Genomic DNA, 18,925 nt, shown 5'->3' with positions numbered 1-18,925 from the left:
CCCCCCGCCCCATGGGGCTGAGGGTTGCTTTACCTTGTCGTAATAGTATCTCAGGGCTCTGCTCAGCTTGTCGTAGTTCATGTTCGTCTTGTTCTTGCGGAGGCCCCAGAGCTTGGCCACTTCTTCCGCCTTGAGGAGCTTGAACTCGCCGTCGTTGGACGTCCAGCAGATGAGGTGCTCATGTTTCTGGTCCAGCAGCAAGTGCAAAAGGAACTGCCACAGCGTGATCGCGCTCTCCATACCTGCAGGAGGTGGGGAAGGCAGGTAGGTCAGAGCTGGGGCCTGCAGGGCACGGGCTACCCACGGCTCTACCGCACAGAGCCGTCATAGAGAGCTCTTTCCACTCCATCCTGATGGACCGCCTAACTACACACAGACTTGGGCTTGCCCCATTGCAATCAGCTTTGATCCAGAAACACAAGAGCGGTGCCCCGGGATCCTGGAATTGGTTACATACGAATCATCCAAGTCACCCGGCACTGGGAACGGCACAGAATAAACAAACCAAAGGAACCAACAACGCAGTTAAGCCCCCATTCAACTCTTCCTTGGCTCAGCTCTATCTTTTCCCACCCATCACATCAACTGTGTTTTGGTCACTCTCCAGCCTTTACTTGTTGAAATGTGGCCATGAGCACCCGCTGGGGTTAAATGAGTTTACGCAGGGGCCTGGGGTAGTGAAGACTCAGCATCCCTTGGTTGAACTATGACACAGCCAGCATTTCAGGGAAGGGACTTGGCCACTCTTTGCACGGTCCACAATCTCAGAACCCAGGACAATGCTTACATAGAGCTGATGCCCAGTCAGCAGACGCTGATGAACGTAAAGACTCAGTCATTGCCAACAGAAGAGGGCGTTAACTCCCCAGACACTTGTCAGTCGCTCCAGCCCCCCAGTCTCAAGTACACAGGTCTGAAGGGTTTGTCCCATCAGGAGAGGAAATCCCACAAAGATGTCATCCTCCACCTGTGCCCATAGCACACACTCTGACGTTCATTCCTCCTAACGCGCTGCTCTCTAGCTCTTGGAACCTGGTGAACTCCAACACATCCATGCGGGAGTCCAAGCGGGAGCATGGGAGGTTCTGAATTTTGATCAGCTGAGTGTATTCATAAGACATTATCCCCGTGTTTTATTACACTTATTGTGTTTGGTGTACATGTGCACCCATGCATACATGTGTGTGGACAACTTGCAGCAGTCCATTCTTTCCTCCCACGGGGTCCTGGGAATTGAACTTGGGTTGTCCGGCTTGCTGGCAGGCACCCTGAGACACGCACAGCCAGCTTTCCAGCCCCGCCCACTTTTTTCATCATCATCCATGTAATTAGGAAACGCTTTCCTGCAGACCAAATGCCATGAGCAAACACTGAGGGTGTTTTGACCGGGGCAGATGGAGCTGGGATTTTGATGTTGAGCTGAGAAAGCTCAGTAAAGACCCCAAGGTGGACGCCAGGCTTCTACCTCAAGATGTACAAAAGCCAAGTGAGATGGAGACCAGCCAACAGAATGAGGGGACCCCCAGACGGCAGCAAGGAGACACTGGGGTCCTTGCGACAGCCCAGGCTGACAGCAATGAAGGACAGCGAGAAAGACACCAGGAAGACAGAACAATGGCCTTGAGGCGTTTTCTACAGTGAGTCCCTTGGCTGTTCTTCTCCGTTGCCCTTCACAGAGCAGCTTCCAGGTGGCCAAGGAGCCAGAGAGAGAGAGGCAGGCCCAGCAGTTCCCTTTAGGCAGACAGACCTTCAAACTGGCTGACATCTTTCTGCCTCTTCCAGCAGCAGGTTCCAGAGGGCTGGAGTATTGCTCAGTGGCAGAACGCCTGGCCAGCAAGGCCAGGGCCCTGATCCTAACAGCAGTCACCCCACTTGCCATATGAAAGCCCCCAGTCACCCCTTACAAGCATCACTTCCTGCTTCCTCTCACAGGCCCAGGCAGAAGAAAGAATTTTATTGTTTCTCTAAGCAACATGGGGGCCACGTGGGTGTCTCTGTTAAAGAAAATCCAGACTAAGAACATGCTACAAACACCCACGGGGCGTTTTATTTGTAAGTCTTTAAAAGGAGTATTCTTAAAGAGGTCCGCCTTCACCACAGTGGTCACTGGGTTTGGGAGAGTCGGCACCACCGCTTCTGACTTCAAACTGCACCAACAACTCCCAAGCTCTGTAAGGGCTCCTGGCAGGATGCGCAATGTCACGGCTCCAGCTCCCAGTGAGCTCAAATAAGCCACACACGGTTCAAATTCTTGGGTGTCTCTGGCCAAACCTTCTGGCAGTGAGTGTTTTAAATATCTGTGAAACGTAGTGGCCACTCAGAGGAACTTTCCTGGAGAGGCAGAGAGATGTCAGCCAGTTTGGAGTTCTGCAGAAAGGCAAGGGTTAGGCCTGCCTCCCTCTCTCTCTCTCTCCCAGGTGGGACCATACCCAGCAACCCTGAACCTTTAGCTGCCAGGAACCAGTATTGTTCCACAGGAGACAGAATACAGCAAAGGCATCAGTGTATTTTATACCATGGTCTCCCCAGGTTCTTGGGGGTGTCCCCTAGAATTCTTTCTATGAGCTCCAACCTGGGCACAGGAAAGAGGGCTCAGCACGACCTGGGATTGGTGAGGGGGGTCCCATGTGGCTTCCTCGGTCCCTAGAGCTCTCTGTGAAGCCTTCCAAACCGGCTTCCTCTTTCTGCCCCTTCGAGCAGGGTCCTTTGCACAGCTACTAAGCGTTTCCACCTTATTTAAAATCAATGATTGTCCAAAGCTTTGGCCACAGTCTGGATACCAAGAATACGATAGAATTTTGATGTGGGAGTGTCATATATCAATCTGTTGATTTCATTGGTTAATTAAATAAAGAAACTGCTTGCCCTGATAGGTTAAAACATAGTTGGGAGGAGTAAACAGGAGGAAGAGGAAGTGAGGTAAGACTCCACAGAGACTCAACAGCTCTGCTCTCTGGAGCAGAGACGCCAGGCTCTGTTCTCCCATGCAGCTCAGACCCAGGATGGACGTAGGCTAAAATCTTCCCGGTAAGCGCACCTTGGGGTGCTTACACACATTATTAGAAATGGGCTAGTCCAGGTGTGAGAGTTAGCCGAGAAGAGGCTAGATATAATGGGCAAGCAGTGTTTAAAAGAATACAATTTGTGTGTTGTTATTTCGGGCATGAGCTAGCAGGCAGCCGGGGTGCTGGGGACGCAGCCCCGCCGCTCCTATTTCAACAGAATTTATTCTCAAATCTTCCTTGCTTTGCTCCTTTAAGGGGCCAGGCAGCACCACAGTGCAGTGGGTTCCTTTGTCATCAGCACACTGAGAGTTGGGCTTGGCCATGTGTCTTTATCTAGTCAGCGAAATACTGGGTTGAAGTGAAGAGACACAGAGCAGACCTGAACTTTATCAAGGGCTGGCCTGGACCCAGTCTGAAGAAACAGAAACGTAAGTAAAATAAATGCCACAGTGAACAAGCTGAGGATCTTGGGCCAGTTTGTTACATGGCACCACTACAGAAAAAACTGACTGCTACAACAACATCACACATATGTGTTCTTCCCTTCATTAGGATGTCCTCTGGGGCTCAGAGGGGCATGAAAGGACAGAAAGGGAACAGACAGGGGATAGATGGTGGAGACGGGGCACCAAGCTGCAGGGACTCCCAGATCCTGGAAATGGGGGAAATGGGTCCAGAGAAGGCAAGAGTATGAGCCACCCAACAACTCTCAGGCCAGAGCCCAGCTTGGGAGGCAGCAAGCTGGAGCAAGAAGGGATCATGCAAGCTGCTGCGAGCAACCGAGTTCCCTGGAGGTAACTAAAGCGTCCCACCCAGCACACACAAACTTGCTCCTCCTCAAAGTCTAGCCGCCGCTTTGCCCTGCTAGGCGCCCCAGTTTTGATGACTGATTCACACGGAGTTCTACTTGGTGCTGGGAGCCCAAGCCACACACTACTCGGTGGTGAGTGCCAGACACACTTTCTCTTTTAGCCACCTCATAGTCCCACCGCTGTAGAAGTTGTCCTGGGGATGGGGTGGGGGTGTCACAGAGGCACAAGGAGGCTCTGAACCCCCATCATCCAGCCATGTTTCATGGGACCAGAGAGCTCAGACGAGGCACAGGTGGGCCACCAGTGGAGGACACAACTCTTGTCCTCTCTCCTCAAGGGCACAAGCTGTATTTCTTTGACCCCCATTTCTTCTACTCATTTTAATTATGGCATTAAGCTTTGTAACTTGCAGCCATTTTCACAAGCAACCATGCGTCACTTGGCGCCCTCCTCCCAGCTACAATACGTGTCATTTGGAATGCCCAGGAAGAGAAAAAGTTCTGACGTATGCACCTGGGGGTACACTCTAAGAACTGTGGGTGCTGTACTTAACTCAGTTTTCTGTAGGACTTCCTAGAGAAGAATTCAAGAAAGCTTAGCCCCGGGGTGTTCCTATATTGCTGGATGTTGGCTATAAGACCACGGCAAACATTTGTATGGCTACATCATATGCACGAGACTGTATCATATTGTAACACCGCATTGATACAATGTCCTGGCAGCTGAGCCTGCTTTATGTTACAATGTGTCATCAGCTGACATTCATTTGGCTGGCTGCCCGGACGTGCTAGCTTCCAATGAATTGAACAATTGAAAGAAATGCGAGCAAGGAGACAATGTGACAAGAGCTCCCACATCCATTCCAGGGAAGGCTTTGAAGTGTGTGTGTGTGTGTGTGTGTGTGTGTGTGTGTGTGTGTGTGTGTGTGCGCGCGCGCGTGTGTGTGTGTGTGTGTTTTTTTTTCCTCCAACTTTGGTTTTTGTTGGGTCAGGATACGTTAGCACACACAAACGGCACCCATCAAATCAAGATGGTGAATTCTTGCCTCTTTATTTTTGGAGCCTCAGAACTCTGTCTTCTACGTCTTCATAAGATTTTTTTTAAAAAATCAATTATTATAAAGTATAGAGTCCCCAGAACAGAACTTGCTTCTCCAGGTATGTGCACTGGTCTCTGCAGTCGAACCTCCCTTATCCAGAACCTCCCTTATCCAGCATCCCGACCCTTCCCAGCCTCTAATAATGACCACGTTACACTCAAGCCATTCTTAAAGTTTCCATACAATGAAAACACAACACTCTTTGTGGCTGTCGTTTGTTAATTGGCCAATTAGAAAATGCTTCTCTTGCCCTGCCCAGATCTTATTTTGAATATATGGAATTTTATCAGGTATTTCAATACCAACCTGTAAAAAAAAATCTCTGTGAGGGGGCTGCAGGTACGCACTGGAGCTTAAGAATGTATGGACGGAAGTCAGAGGAAAGTCTGTGCAGCTGGTTCTCAGGGATAGAACTCCAAGCTTGCCAGCAAGCACCTCATCTGCTATGCCACCCCACCAGCCCATCCGTGTCTTCTATGCCCTTCCCTCCCATACAGCATCACTCAGCTTTAGAAGGCACACTCTCGCCACAGAATGGCTGTCCCGACTTGCCATAGTCCTCTGAGTTTGCTTCCAGCCTGCTGCCTGCAAGGTTCTTCCTTCCCACGATGGCCTTTCCTACGTCTACAGAGCTGACTCTGAATAAAGAGAATACATGCAGAAGCCACTGAACTCACCAGCCCTCTTCAGGGCTCCTTTTACTTTAGAATGTCCAGGCCAGGTCTTGTTGGGGTGGAGATCTTGTTAGATCACCTTGTCCGGTGTGGGCATGAACATCCTTACACGCATTAGCACAGCTACAGAAGGAAAGCCCATGGAGGAGTCTAGAAATCTCAATGCAGCCATCCCACGCTGAGGCACGTATTCAAACGAGATGGCCTCCGTATGCTAAAGAGACATCTTCACCTCTGTGTTTATAGCTGCCTTAGTCACCACAGTCAAGACATGGAATCAACCACCTTGTCAATCAACAGGTGGGTAGGTACATTAGATAGGTATGCAAGATACACAATGCTGTTCGGTTATTAAAATGATAACCTCGCCATCGACCCGGAGGGCATTATGTTACATGGATAAGTCAGGTTCAGAGAGCCAAGCGCTGCATACTCCATCCAAGTACAGTCTTAAGAAGCTTGTCTCAAAGAAGAAGAGTACAGAAGAAGAGTTCCCGGAGCCTGGGGAAGACAGAGTGGAGAGGCAGAGGCCAGTCAGAACGAACACTAAGTCACAGCAGACAGAAGGGCTAAGTCCTGGGTCTGCTGCACAGAGGGGTGGCTAAGCCAGTAGTGATGGATTGCGGATTTCCAGGTAGCCAGAAGATGGGGTTGGAGTCTCACCACACAGGGACGGTAAATGTTTGGTGTGCTAATGCTGCCGATTTTATCGTCACACAGTACACAAGTACCAAAACATCACAGCGCACCCCATAAATACATACAATTACCATGCCAATTAAATGATTACAATAACAAAATAAAATGCTCATCAGGTTTGAATAACCTCCTTTGAAGAGGCAGGAAGGAGACTGATACATTAGCGGTGTTGACAACCTATCTTTCTTTACTACACACTTTTTACTGTCCTCTCGCTTACGTGTAAAAGGCAAAGCAGGGTATTAAAGACTCAGGAACCAGAGTTCTTGAAGAATGATATGGAATTCAGAGGCAAAAGCCAAGCCTCTCACGGCCTATTCAAATGAGCAATTACCTTCACACGTGGCAGATGATGTTTGCTGAAACCTGTCCACATCTCACAAAACAAAACAAAAACAAAACAAGACAGGGCCAGCGAGACAGCTCGGCGGGCGGATAAAGGCACGTTACCCAACAGTCTGGCTGCCTGATTCCAGCCCCTACAGCCACACAGTGGAAGGAGAGAATCAGCTCTAACAAATTGCCATCTGACCTCCACGTGCATGCCGTGGCACGTGTTCCCAGACAGTACGAGTGTATGTACACACACACACACACACAGCAAGAATAAATAAAGGTAATAAAAAGAAAAAAACTAAATTGAAAGCTATGATACTAGTACATCAGTGTAGATTCTTTTAAATAAGATGTATATATACTATACCCAACCAGAACAGAAGCATCATTCTTTCCATTCTCTGGCTCGCGTTTCCTTCCATTGCTTTCCTTTTTTCCTCCTCTCTCTCTCTCTCTCTCTCTCTCTCTCTCTCTCTCTCTCTCCTTCTGCCCTATCTTATGCCAAGATGCCCAAGACGCTGTCTAGTCATTTGGAATGCATCAGTAAACAAAAGGACTTGGGTCCTTATTGAGTTCACATGCCAGTGGAAAAGACAGGCAACGAACAACAAAAATATGATGAATTCAATATCGGAAGACAGGGCTACAGAAAACCCCTAAAGCTGGATGAGGGGACAGGAGGAGCAGCAGTGATGGGACTCATGGGGATGGTTATAATGGTAATGGTGGTTATAATGGTAATGGTGGTTATAATGGTGATAGTACTGGTTATAATGGTGATGGTGGTGGTTAGAATGGAGATGGTAGTGGTTATAATAGTGATGATGGTAGTTATAATGGTGATGGTGGTTATAATGGTGATGGTAGTGGTTATAATAGTGATGATGGTAGTTATAATGGTGATGGTAGTGGTTATAATGGTGATGGTGGTGGTTATAATGGTGATGGTGGTGGTTATAATGGTGATGGTGGTTGTCATGGTAATAGTGGTGGTGGTTATAATGGTGATGGTGGTAGCACTGACGGTGACAAGAGGATAAAGACGCCTGCCTTGTGGGATTATTGTTATTACAATGTTACTAATAAACTATAATGTATTAGTTAATAACTTAGTTACTAATAAACTATAATTTATTATTTATTAGGCAGTGCTCTAACATAACAAATCTCTGTCTGTGGGTGACATCATCTATGGGGGTTCCCTATGCCAGCCCGTTAGGGCAACAGACAAAGAGGTGGAGAGGACTGGGTGAAAGAGTTGGGCCATTGGCACTGCAGGGGGCAGGGGCCGTGTCTGTATACTCTGAGTGTTCCCTGCCTCTGTGTTTCAACACTCAGTTTAAAAAATAAAAAAGTAAACACAAAATGATTTTTATTCCTCCTAGTTGTTTTTCTTGCTTAAAAAAAAAACCAGAACAGACTCACAAAGTGAAAGAAGCTGTAGATGGGACAGATTGACCACCCCTGCTGTCAATCCACATGCACTAAGGGGAGACTGCCAACTTGGGAGCCTTCCTAAGGCCCCATCTCCTTGCCCCCTCCCCCTCAGAAACGACGGCCCATTTGTCAGAGGGCGCCCTTCTTGCCATCTGCCACAAGGTGGCGCCAGATGTCCTGTGAATTGGCTGGAGCCGCCTCACTCAAAGCCAAAGGTTTGGGCAGCCTTTCTTAGAAATCCAAAACCTGGCTTACTTGCTTGTTCTTCCTTGTTTTGGCTGGTTTTTTGTTTCTATTGACAGACGCCTGAAGTTTCTCTTAGCAGGTCAGCTTTGCTTCTGCAGTTGCAGAGGTGGCTGATGGGAGAGTCAAAAGACCTTCTTTGACGTTCTTCTTTTGCCTTTTCTGCTTTGATTTGAGACAGGGTCTCACTATATTGCTGCCCTGGAACTAACTCCCTATGTAGACCAGGCTGGACCCCCTGTCCAGTGAGGAAGGGGCCCAGGGTAGCCACGTCACTGCAATCCAAGGGGATGGACAGAAACCACAAGCCCGCTCAAGTCAAAGAACAGGAAAACAACTGGGGCCAGCCAGAACCCAGGACAGGTAACTTTAAGGTGTGAAGAGGTAACTTGATAAGTACATAAACACACAACACCTGCAAACTCTGAAGCCTTTTTCTCTTAGGCAGTGGGTCTTAATCTTCCTAACACTGTAACCCTCATGTTGTGGTGACCCCCAACCTTACAATTATTTCATTGTTACTTCAAAACTATAATTTTGCTACTGTTATGAATCATAATGTAACTATACTTTCTGATGATCTTAGGTGAGTCCTGTGAAAGGGGTGTTTGATTCCCCTAAAGGGTAACAACCCACAGGCTGAGAACCGCCAGTAGCGGTAGGTAAGTATTTTTTTCTGAGATGAACCTAAGATTATTACCATTTATTTTCAAGAAACATTTTAGCCACTGCCAACCATCACAATGAAAAGCAAATATATGAAGTCAAGAGGTTCATGTTCCCCCAAAGCTCTTCCCACGGGACAACCAATGTCTGTGTTCTCATCTGGTCTGTAAATAAGTTATAGATGGTTTGTGTTTGAAAAACGAATGAGAGAACAGCAAAGAGAAGTGGGCACTGCTCAGCCCAGCAATTTATCCCCTAGACTACGCACGACAGTTTGCCATGTTTTAAAAATGATTCTTCCATCTGAGGAGAGAATTTTCAGGAGGAATCACTTACAGCCACTGTCACAACAGAACTGCAATCCGCTGTCTACACAAACTGCCCAGCTCCCCTTGAGCTGTGTCATCTGTGGGTAAGTTAGCAGCGGCTCAACTGGCTTGCTGGTGGCTCATGTACAAGCTTGTTTTCTTTGGGAAACCCAATGGATGGCTGCGTTGCCTCCACTGGGACCATGTCTTTCTCCTTCCTCCAACATCCGCAAATTTATCCACTTCCCACCCCACCCCAGCAGGGCACAACCCAGTCCTATCTTATCCCCCGTCTTCAGACCTCTCCGTAGACCACCTCACGCGGCTCCTCTTTGATCTCTAATATGGCAAACTTCCCAACGTTTTTTACGGTACAACTTGTTCTTTCTGGGCCTGGAGAAGAGGTGGGTCACCTACAGGATAAATAAATATCTCATGTTGAGGAGCACACACCTATGAACCTCAAAGATGCAAGGAAATTCTAACTGGTATAGCCCTGGAGCGCAGAATAATAGCCTGCATGCTATCAGGCTGCAGCGAAGCTTACATAATGCCATCCTTTCTGCCTTGTAAGAAGCAAGGCTTCCCTAGGCGGGCTAAGTGTTTGAGCCAGTACTGCATTAGCCTCCCCAGCACTTCCAACACAGCGCATGATAAAAAACGAGCCCCTGCTAACCAGGTGTATGATAATCCCAATTTTTTTAAATCTCAATTTCTTTCTGGGGGGGGTGGAAGTATTTGGCTTCATAGATGCTTAATAACAGTTCCAAGATCTCAGCCATTCAGCAATCACCCTCATGGGAGAAATAAGGCATTCTCCACTTTCTCAGTGGCTTCTGATCGGCTGAGTCCCGCGTGCACCCTCCGGGTCGCCAGCCACACAAACAGAGCACGCAAGGTCTCTTCCACACTCAAACCTCCGCTTACTCTCTTACTGGAAAACAACAGACCACAGTGTTATGGGGCAGCTAGATCAAAGAAAGAAACCAATTAGTCGCCTAGATTTTGCAAGGGAGGCTGCAGCCACTGGGTTGTCCAGTCCCCCCTCCCTGTATCCACAGGTCTGGGACACAGAGCGAGAAACCACAGAACTTGGGTGGGGAGGGGGAACCTTTCCGGATAACCAACCAGACTAACAAAGCAGACCAGGTCTTGAAAGACGAGAGGGGCTGTAAAACACAGAGGTTCCTGCAGGGTGGGTACAGCTGCCCTGCCCCCACCCCGTACCCCAGGGATGTGGGCCGTGTTTTTCTTTCAAGAGAAAGGCTGTTCCTTTCCAGCCATTTGCGGATGAAAACCTGGACATTTACTTTCGGGTGGGATTGTTTTCATTGTCCGGGCCCTTCGCACGAGTCTTATTTCTGGCTGGCGGCACAGCCCCCATCAGCGGGTTCTCTCACAGCTTCCTCTTCTTTAGCAGGTTGCAGGCAGGAAACACAGGAAACCTGGCCTCCCACATGTGCCCCACTTTGTAACTGCAGCTCTGGTTTCATTCGGTCTATGTGTCAGCTCCATGTTAACCCTCCACACGACCGTCCAACTGTCCTCCAAAGGAGCGCCCGCGCGTGTACGGCTAAGAAGGCTCCCGTAGGACTTTCGGCTTCGCCCAGGCCACCGATCCCATGACTTCAGTCGAGTCTCTGGTGAAAATTTAAGACGACTGCACAACACAAGATACAACAGATGTCGTTTTAAGTAAATAGATTTACAAGCGGCCTGATGAATTTTAACTCGCCCAGGCTTTGGTGCGGCAGAACAGGAAAGGAAGCTGTAAATACAGACCTCGCTCCAGGCAGCACCATTGTGAGGCTATTCCAAGTTACGTTTCCTTGGTATCACGGCCTACTGGGTTGAACTACATAAAAGTATTGTTCTTACAGGTCAAAAGCTGTGAGGCAGCAGAGGTCTCATAGAGTCCACTTAAAACACATGCTCACATGCCTAAAACAGATGTGAACGCACAAATGCACAGATGCACAGAAGAGTCTTCCTTGTGTATTTGACCCACGGACCGTTTTGAGAACTCTCTGGGAGAAAATACTATATACATCTCTATGCATGTAGATATAAACATGTGTATGTTTGTATGTACCATGTCAGCAGGGTCTGTGGGGTTCTAAAAGGAACCTGTAAGTAGGTTCCAAATCAAGAGGCCTGGTCCAAGGAAACACTAGCTGCATTCTCCACCACTGCCAATACTGAGAACCACGTGTTCCACGGGAACAAGGCTCAGACCCACACTTCCACCCTTACAGGAGCCTTTCCTTTAAGGGTTAACCGTCGGTGACTTTGTGTGCCAAGCATGGTGTTTAGTGCACGGAGTACATGTTCACACTCCCCGTCAGCCCTGTCCACCAGGAAGCCTTGACTGAGAAACACGAAGAGAGACGCATCTGGCCACACAGGAAGCAGAAGAGCGGACAGACCCCAACCCAGGAATATCTGCTCCCAAGTCCGGGGCTCTAATCACAATGCACATTGCCACGCTAGGGCAGGTTCTCAACCTGTGGACCATGACCCCTTTGTGGTGGGGGGGGGGGTCAAATGACCCTTTAACAGGGGTCACCTAAGACCATGGGAAAACACGGATATTTACATTATGATTCATAGCTGTAGCATAAAAGTTATAAGGTAGTAACAAAAATAATTTTATGGTTGACAGTCACCACATGAAGAACTGTATTAAAGGGTCGCAGCATTAGGAAGATTGAGGACCACTGCCCTAGATGCTGGCTTCGTATACCTCGCTGCTTCTAAGACAGTAGTCATCAGGCAAAGTGACAGCCTCAGCAGGCTAAAGGACGGAGATGTCCTTCATGTCCCACCCCACCACTCCGTGACTCCAGGTACTCTGCCTGGACTGCTTGATGAAAGAGTCTAAGCTGGGTGTGGTGGCACTCGGGGGCAGAGGCAGGTGGATCTCTTTGAGTTCAAGGCTAGCCTGGTCTACAGAGGGAGTTCTGGGGCAGCCCAGGTTGCATAGAGAGNAGGGAGGAAGAAAGACAGGGAGGGAGGGAGGGACGGAGGGAGGGAGGGAGGGAGGGAGGGAGGGAGGGAGGGAAAGAGGGAGGGAGGGAGGGAGGAAGAAAAAATAAGAATCTGAGCCTTTCTGCCACCATTTATTTTAGCCAATTTCCTCAATGAACAGAGATAGAAATAGACAGATGGGTGGGTGGATGGATGGATGGATGATAGACACACAGAGAAAGAAAAGCAGACAGACATGCTAGGTTCACCCAATGGGATTCTTTTAATGGGGAACTGAACCTTGGAATCACACTGGGCAAAGAACCATTGGCAGGTGGGCCTAGTTCTTTCTCCGTTCACTTCAGATTTTAAGTCAAAATCTGGGTAAGTTAAAGACTTACACTGAATTCATTAGGGAGCCTAAAATGACACTGATTGAAATTGCAATCCCCCTGCCTCAGCCTCCTGTGTAGCTGGGATTTCAGGCCTGTGCCACCAGGCCTAGCTGAAGGTCGGCCCTCAATGACAAATCAGGCCATGAGCCTTGGTGAACTCCAGAACTCGGAGAGACTGGTTCTCTTATCTGAAGTGTGGACACCAGGCCTGTGGAACCAGAAGACGGAGGTAGAGGAAACCTAACCCTAAACATGAGTTCTTCATGGTACTCAGAAACGGATCATGAGACCTGTTCCCTGTGTGGAGAGAGACAGCCTGGGAGCCCGCGACGTGTGTACAGTAGACCTTGGAAGGGACCTGGCACCCCGAGCAGCCTTGGTGACTTCCCATCACACAGAGAGATAATTCAGCTTACTAAAACCTTGCCAAATGCCCTGAAATTTGAGCTTCCACGTAAGGCAGCCGACATGGCTCCTCAACACTATCTGTGCGTTTCAGAGCCCTTGGCTGGAATGGCAAATTTTTCCCCAAAATTTCTAGCTTAATAAATTCAGTCTTGTGCATTGAGGTGGGGGGGTGGGCATTGGGAATAGGGATATCAACAAAACCTGGTGCCTATCAAGCCTTTGAGTTTATCTGGTCCAAGACAGGGACACTGGTAGCTCCCCTCCAGGCTCCCCATCTAGAGAAGGCAAGGCCACTCTTCACAGGAGTTGGGGAAAAATGAAAGATATTTTGTTTTTCACACCTTGAGAAAGGGGTGTTCTTACATCTGTGTTTGCATTACCATCAGGAAGCCTTTATTCTCTTAGATACCTGAAGATGGCTTTTCAAAAAACAACAAAAATAAATAAATAAAATAAAGGCAATCTTCCACGCCACTTCTGGAAGATGGAACACCGGAATCTTTCAGATAAACTTGAAAGCCTTACTGTGCTAGAGGGGCGGCTGGGAGAGGTAAAAGCACAAGCCCCGTCCAGTGAGAACTCTTCTGCCCGCCACAAAATGATGGTGGGTTTTCCACATCCAGAAACCAAGGCGCTTCCTGCCAGAGCATCCTCCGGCTCTCCCATTGTGTTGAAACTGTAAAACCTTTCTAAATCAGGACTTCCTCCTATTATGCTGCAGGGGCGTCTTTCTGGGAAGGGGGAAACTCCTGAGGCAAAAGGTAGGAATTCCTGTAGCACCACCCAGTGGAAACATGGGGTGGGGGTGGGGGTGGACGAACTGAAACACTGAGTAAGAGAAAAGTCACGTCAGCTCCTCCAGCTAAAAGTCCCAGCCCTGATCCTTCACCACCAATGGCACCCTGCTTACAAGTGACCTCTCTGGGCTTGTCTGCCCCCTCTTGCTCCTGCGCACAGAGGGTGCTGAGCAGGGTCAGGAAGCCTGGTGCAAACCTAGGAAGGAAGGGGTCCCAGGTGGGGTTAGGTGTGAGCTGCCTCCCAATCCCTTCCTCTCTAAAGGACCCCCATGGGATTCTGGGGATGGGAAGTCTGCACAGCTGGGCTGGACATCCTAGATATGATGCAGGAACAATCAGGCATTTCCTGGCAGAGCGGTACCCAGCCATCCGGGTACCTTCTTCTTCTCCTGGCGAGCTGCACCTGGTCTGACCACCTCTGACACGGCACTTAGAGATTCTCGGAGACATTTAGAGGTCCTCTCCTTCCTCCTGGGTCCTGTCTCCATAAGAATTCAACTACCCCTGTCCTTCCGAGGCCACTGTGGGTGCCACAGGCAACAGGCAGGTTGTTTATCCCCAGTACATTAACGGCCATCACCAAAACACAGCTTTTCTTCTAGATCTGCTTCCCAAATATGCGAAGCACTGGACTACAGTTTTCTAGGGAACCGGATTGAGCAATAGGAATCCCCGACCACATCCTTCCAGCTTCTTCCAGAGAAGCCCTGGCAAAGGAGAAAGGCCATGTCTATCCATGGAAGCTTAGAACCTTCTTGTCTTCTCCGTAAAAGCTAAAATGATAATTTCTCAAGTGTTTATCTCTGTGTCTCTGTTTCTGACCCGCATACACAGACACAGACAGACACACACACACATCACAGCCTTCACCACTATCATAATCAATGGAATAACAACAACAACAACAACAACAGCAACAACAACAAGCCTGTCTCAGACAGATCTCAGTCTTCTTAGACTAGTAAGTAACCTTTCTCTCTCCAGGGACTAACTCCACTGTAACTATTTTAAAGTCTCTTGGTTCTTAATGGTCCATAGATAAAGAAAGAAAAAGAAATCAGCTGGCTGATCTTGTCTTTGTTTGGAAGTATAGGATTAAGATTTAAATGTTTCTATATAGCACCTAGGAACTACTGATTTTTTTTTTTTAACAGGGGGCTAACAGTATTAGAACCCTTTTGCTTTTGCTTAAATAAAATGCCAGCCAGTGTGGAAACTGAGTCACACAGAGCTGTCATTAGCTGGTCCCTGGTGCTGCTAGAGACAGACAGTATCCTCACATAAAGCGTTGTGTGTTACTGGTATCTACGAACAAGGGGTTGCTGGAGACATCGTGTTTGGGTTTTTGAGAAGCATAGAGAGCCCCGGACAGAGTGGTTACCTGTGCTAGAAGCTGGGAGTTTCCGGGCTCTGAGGCTGTGGCCACTTCAGCTTCGGTTCCTTTCTCAAAGCAAAGGTGTTTCACAGTTCAGGAACTGCAAATTCCAGACGCTAATGCTCTGGTCTTCTGATTCTATTTGGAAGAGAGGCTAGCTAGAGTCCTCAGTGTGTTGTCGCCTGCTCATGTGGGGGACACGCGTGGAGGTTTGGTGGCATCTGAAGTCAGGAAGGTGGAGACTGGCCCCATCGGCTTCCCTGGCCCACACGTATGTGTTTCTCTTGCATTTTCCTGCGTGGGCATCAAGTCTAGCCAGGTGTGACCCGGCTGTTGTCGCACGTGCGGAGACTGCCTCCAATGGTAAATTAACTTCTAATAAAGCTCCTTTTAACATGAAGTAAAACTCAGAGGTGTTGATGTAAGTAAGCCAGAGGCCACGCAACTCTTCACGGATGTCTATTTTAAACCACGCCTGGCACGTGAGCCCACACCACTAAGTGAAATGGGACAGAAAGTGGGACATACATAAACTGTCTTGCTGTCCTTGGTGGACTCTGTAGAAAACACAGCCCGTGACTTCAAAATTGACGCCTTCTCCAATGTCTTACGCCTCGAACCTTCCAAAAACTCATCATCAAAATGCACTAAGAAAACAGTGTTGTGAACACTGTTGCCAAGGGGCCTCCCACTCCCATCTCATGACGGTCATCAAAACCATCTAGTGAAAAGGAAGATGCCCGTGTGAAACACAGACCCTCATCCCAAAGCAGCGTCACCTCCTGGAACTCCTATGCAGGAGTCTGCCATTCCTGGAGTTGGCGCTTTTGCTAACACCACACACAACTTGATGCTATTTCTTTTCTCAGCATGAAAATATTAGCTATAGAAACAGCCAGCACCGGATTTAGACTATAGTCCCCCCTTACTCAAGAAAATTACCCTTTGGAACAGTGAAACATTCTAATCTAGTAGTGAATTTATAATCTTCTATAAGGTCTTAAAGTTCCTGTGTGCGTGTGTGTGTGTGTGTATACATGTTGGTGTGCAAGCGCACACCGAGGCGAGAGAACCTCAGATGTCATCTCTCAGGAATAGCATCCACCTTATGGAATAAGGACTGACGGGCCAGTGAGCCCCCCAGCGATTGGCCTATCTCTGCCTCCCCTGCGCTGGGATTACAAGCAGGTGCCACCACACCCTATCTTTTCAATGTGGAACCTAGGGACCAAATCGGGTCCTCTCAGTAGCAAGGCAAGCAAGCACTTTACCTATGAAGCCATTCCCCCAGGACGGTTTCTGCTCTTTTATGGACAACATTCTTGGTCTAATACTGTTTTTGGTGTTGCTACTCTCTGCTGCTGTCCATTGTTACATTGCTCTTTTTGAGACAGGGTCTGTTTCGGGTGTAGCCCAGGTTGGCCTCGGAATAACTATGGAGCCAAGTATGACCTTAAACTTCTGATCCTCCTGCCTTTTTTTCCAGAGCACTGGGATAACCAAGCTGTGCTACCACACCCAGTTAGCGCGGTGCTAGGGATGGGACCCAGGGTCCCGTGTCTCAGTTAGGCATTCTCCCAACAGAATCATATCCCAATCCGACCTTCCACCTTCTGAAAACCATAGAACGCTAGCGCCGTCCTTCTTGATTCGGGAATCTTGGTGATCAAAATAAGTCACTATGAGATCATTTTTGTATTATGCACATTATTCTGTCTACCCACATATCATAAACTCGGGGTGGGGAACAGTAAAGTGGTGGATTAAATGAATTCATCAAAACCTAGGGACTCGCCAAAACCAGGTGGCTGGCTGATCACTGTTTTTGCCTCGGCCATCAGAGTGAGTCTACCCCCAAGACCACCTCTGCAGACACTGGGTAGGCCGTGCAGTTCTGCCTAGGAGCACTTGGAAGTACAGTTCAAAATATATCTTGTTTTAAGAGACAGGAGGAGGGAGGAGGAGAGGTGGGGGGGGGGAGAGAAAGAAAGACAGAGACAGAGAGAACCTAACGTCTTCTGGTCTAAAAGGCCTCTGAGGGTGAAGCAGAGATGGACACTGGCAGAAATAACTTCCTTATCAATGCTCCTGAGTCCCGGACGCCAAGAGTTCAGGTCCAAGATCATTCAAGGAAACCAAGGTAGCAAGCGAATCTTCTACTTAACCCTTGCAGACAGCACCGACTGCCTGGGTGCCTCCTTTACGTGTTCACACTAGGACTCGCTGGCGTCAATGGGAATCTAAGCCTTTTCCTTTCCTGAAAATTACAGTGTAAATCCAGGCTCTCGCCTGACTTCCGATATTGAAACAATGACTCTTCCGGATGGACAAGTGCAGCCGCTGTAAACAACGTTCCCTTAGGCACACCTCCCTAGGTAGAGAAGAGGACTCAAATCCCACACAGGCAGGCTGGCCCCCTACGGAGGAGGAGGAGTTGTTTTGGTCACTTTTTCTGAGGTCATATCCTGCCAGGTTCTCTCAACCACTGTCTACCCGGACAAACACATAGGCATGTTCCCCTCCTATTCCAATCGCTTCCATTAAAATAAATAATAAATAAATAAATCCCAATCAGTACAGCTTACATTTCCACCTCTAAAGGCAAATCTAACAAACTCCAAGAAGGGGACAGTATGGGGACACTCCAGTTCTGGGTTCTGTGAAGCCTTCCAGTGAGGTGTTCTTAACGTCCAGGGTTAAGATAGTCACCCAAAACCAACAGCCCTGTTTCTTGTTTACCGTACTCCTGAGATGAGAGCTCTGAGTATCGGTGCCATTTTGAGGATGACAAGCTATGGGGGTGGGCAGTGAGGTCTCCCGGTTAATTCCTAGACATACTGGGGAGCCGGCCCTGGAGCAAATCTTGAGGCTCGTTTTGGCCACTCTTTTCTGACTAAGACCATGGTGGCAAGACCGGGGGCGGGGGACCTGCTTGATCATACATACCCGGTAACCCACACTTGACCCCAACAAAGGGCTCCCTGGCAAAACAGAGGTGAAAACAGAGTAATTAGCCTTTTTCGGGCGTCTTCAGCCCATCTCTCCTGTTATTTTAAACCCCGACAGAAACACCATTGATTTCAAAAGGTTACAGACAAACACTGTATGTGCAGTTGCTTCAGGTTAAGAAAGGCTTCCAACCGAACACAGCAAGACTCAAAACGGATTATCCAGGGCCACTGTGAGAATCTTGTCATGAAATGTTCCATAAAAGACCACAGTGTCTTTAGAATTGACGAATTCTGGCGAGAAAGCATTTTCTATGAATGTATTTCGAGGTGTCGCCGACCATTCTCGGTCTAACACTGATCTTAAAATCAGAGTCAAGTCTGTCCCAACAGTAACAAACTAACCCAGTTTCTGAACAGACCCTTTCCTTGGAAGTTTAAATAAAAACTATGGGAACCGGGTGGTGCCTTTAATCCCAGCACTCGGTGTGCAGAGGCAGGCGGATCTCTGTGAGTTTGAGGCCAGCCTGGTCTACAGAGCATGTGCCAGGACAGCCAGGGCTACACAGAGAAACCCCATCTTGAAAAAATAAAATAAAAAGCAAACCTATGATACAGGCACTGTTTCTCGTTCTCTTTATGAGAAAAACAGATGTGGGCCCAAAGCGAGCTCCCAGCCGGATGGGCACCACAGACAAAGCAGATCCTGTCACACACGCACAGGCAACGATCCCTCACTCTCTCAAGCTACCTGGT

General features: G+C 48.4%; 1 protein-coding gene across 2 annotated transcripts in view; it reads right to left on the bottom strand.

Moving 5' to 3' along the window:
• Elk3 (ETS transcription factor ELK3) overlaps positions 1–18,925 on the bottom strand; it is a 55,760-nt gene that overhangs the window by 29,871 nt on the left and 6,964 nt on the right. For both annotated transcript variants that reach the window (XR_007592405.1, XM_050145729.1), the window contains exon 2: positions 34–242. Coding sequence is in view for 1 of the 2 variants with exons in the window: in XM_050145729.1 (XP_050001686.1) it covers positions 34–240 (207 nt within the window). In the remaining variant the exon portion in view is untranslated. The remainder of the gene's footprint in view (positions 1–33; positions 243–18,925) is intronic.

Source organism: Alexandromys fortis, unplaced genomic scaffold (genome assembly GCF_014885135.2).
Source record: "Alexandromys fortis isolate MF-2015 unplaced genomic scaffold, M_Fortis_MF-2015_v1.1 scaffold_50, whole genome shotgun sequence".
NCBI lineage: Eukaryota > Metazoa > Chordata > Mammalia > Rodentia > Cricetidae > Alexandromys > Alexandromys fortis.
Note: the sequence above shows the minus strand (reverse complement) of the source record. Positions and strands in the feature narration are given on the sequence as shown.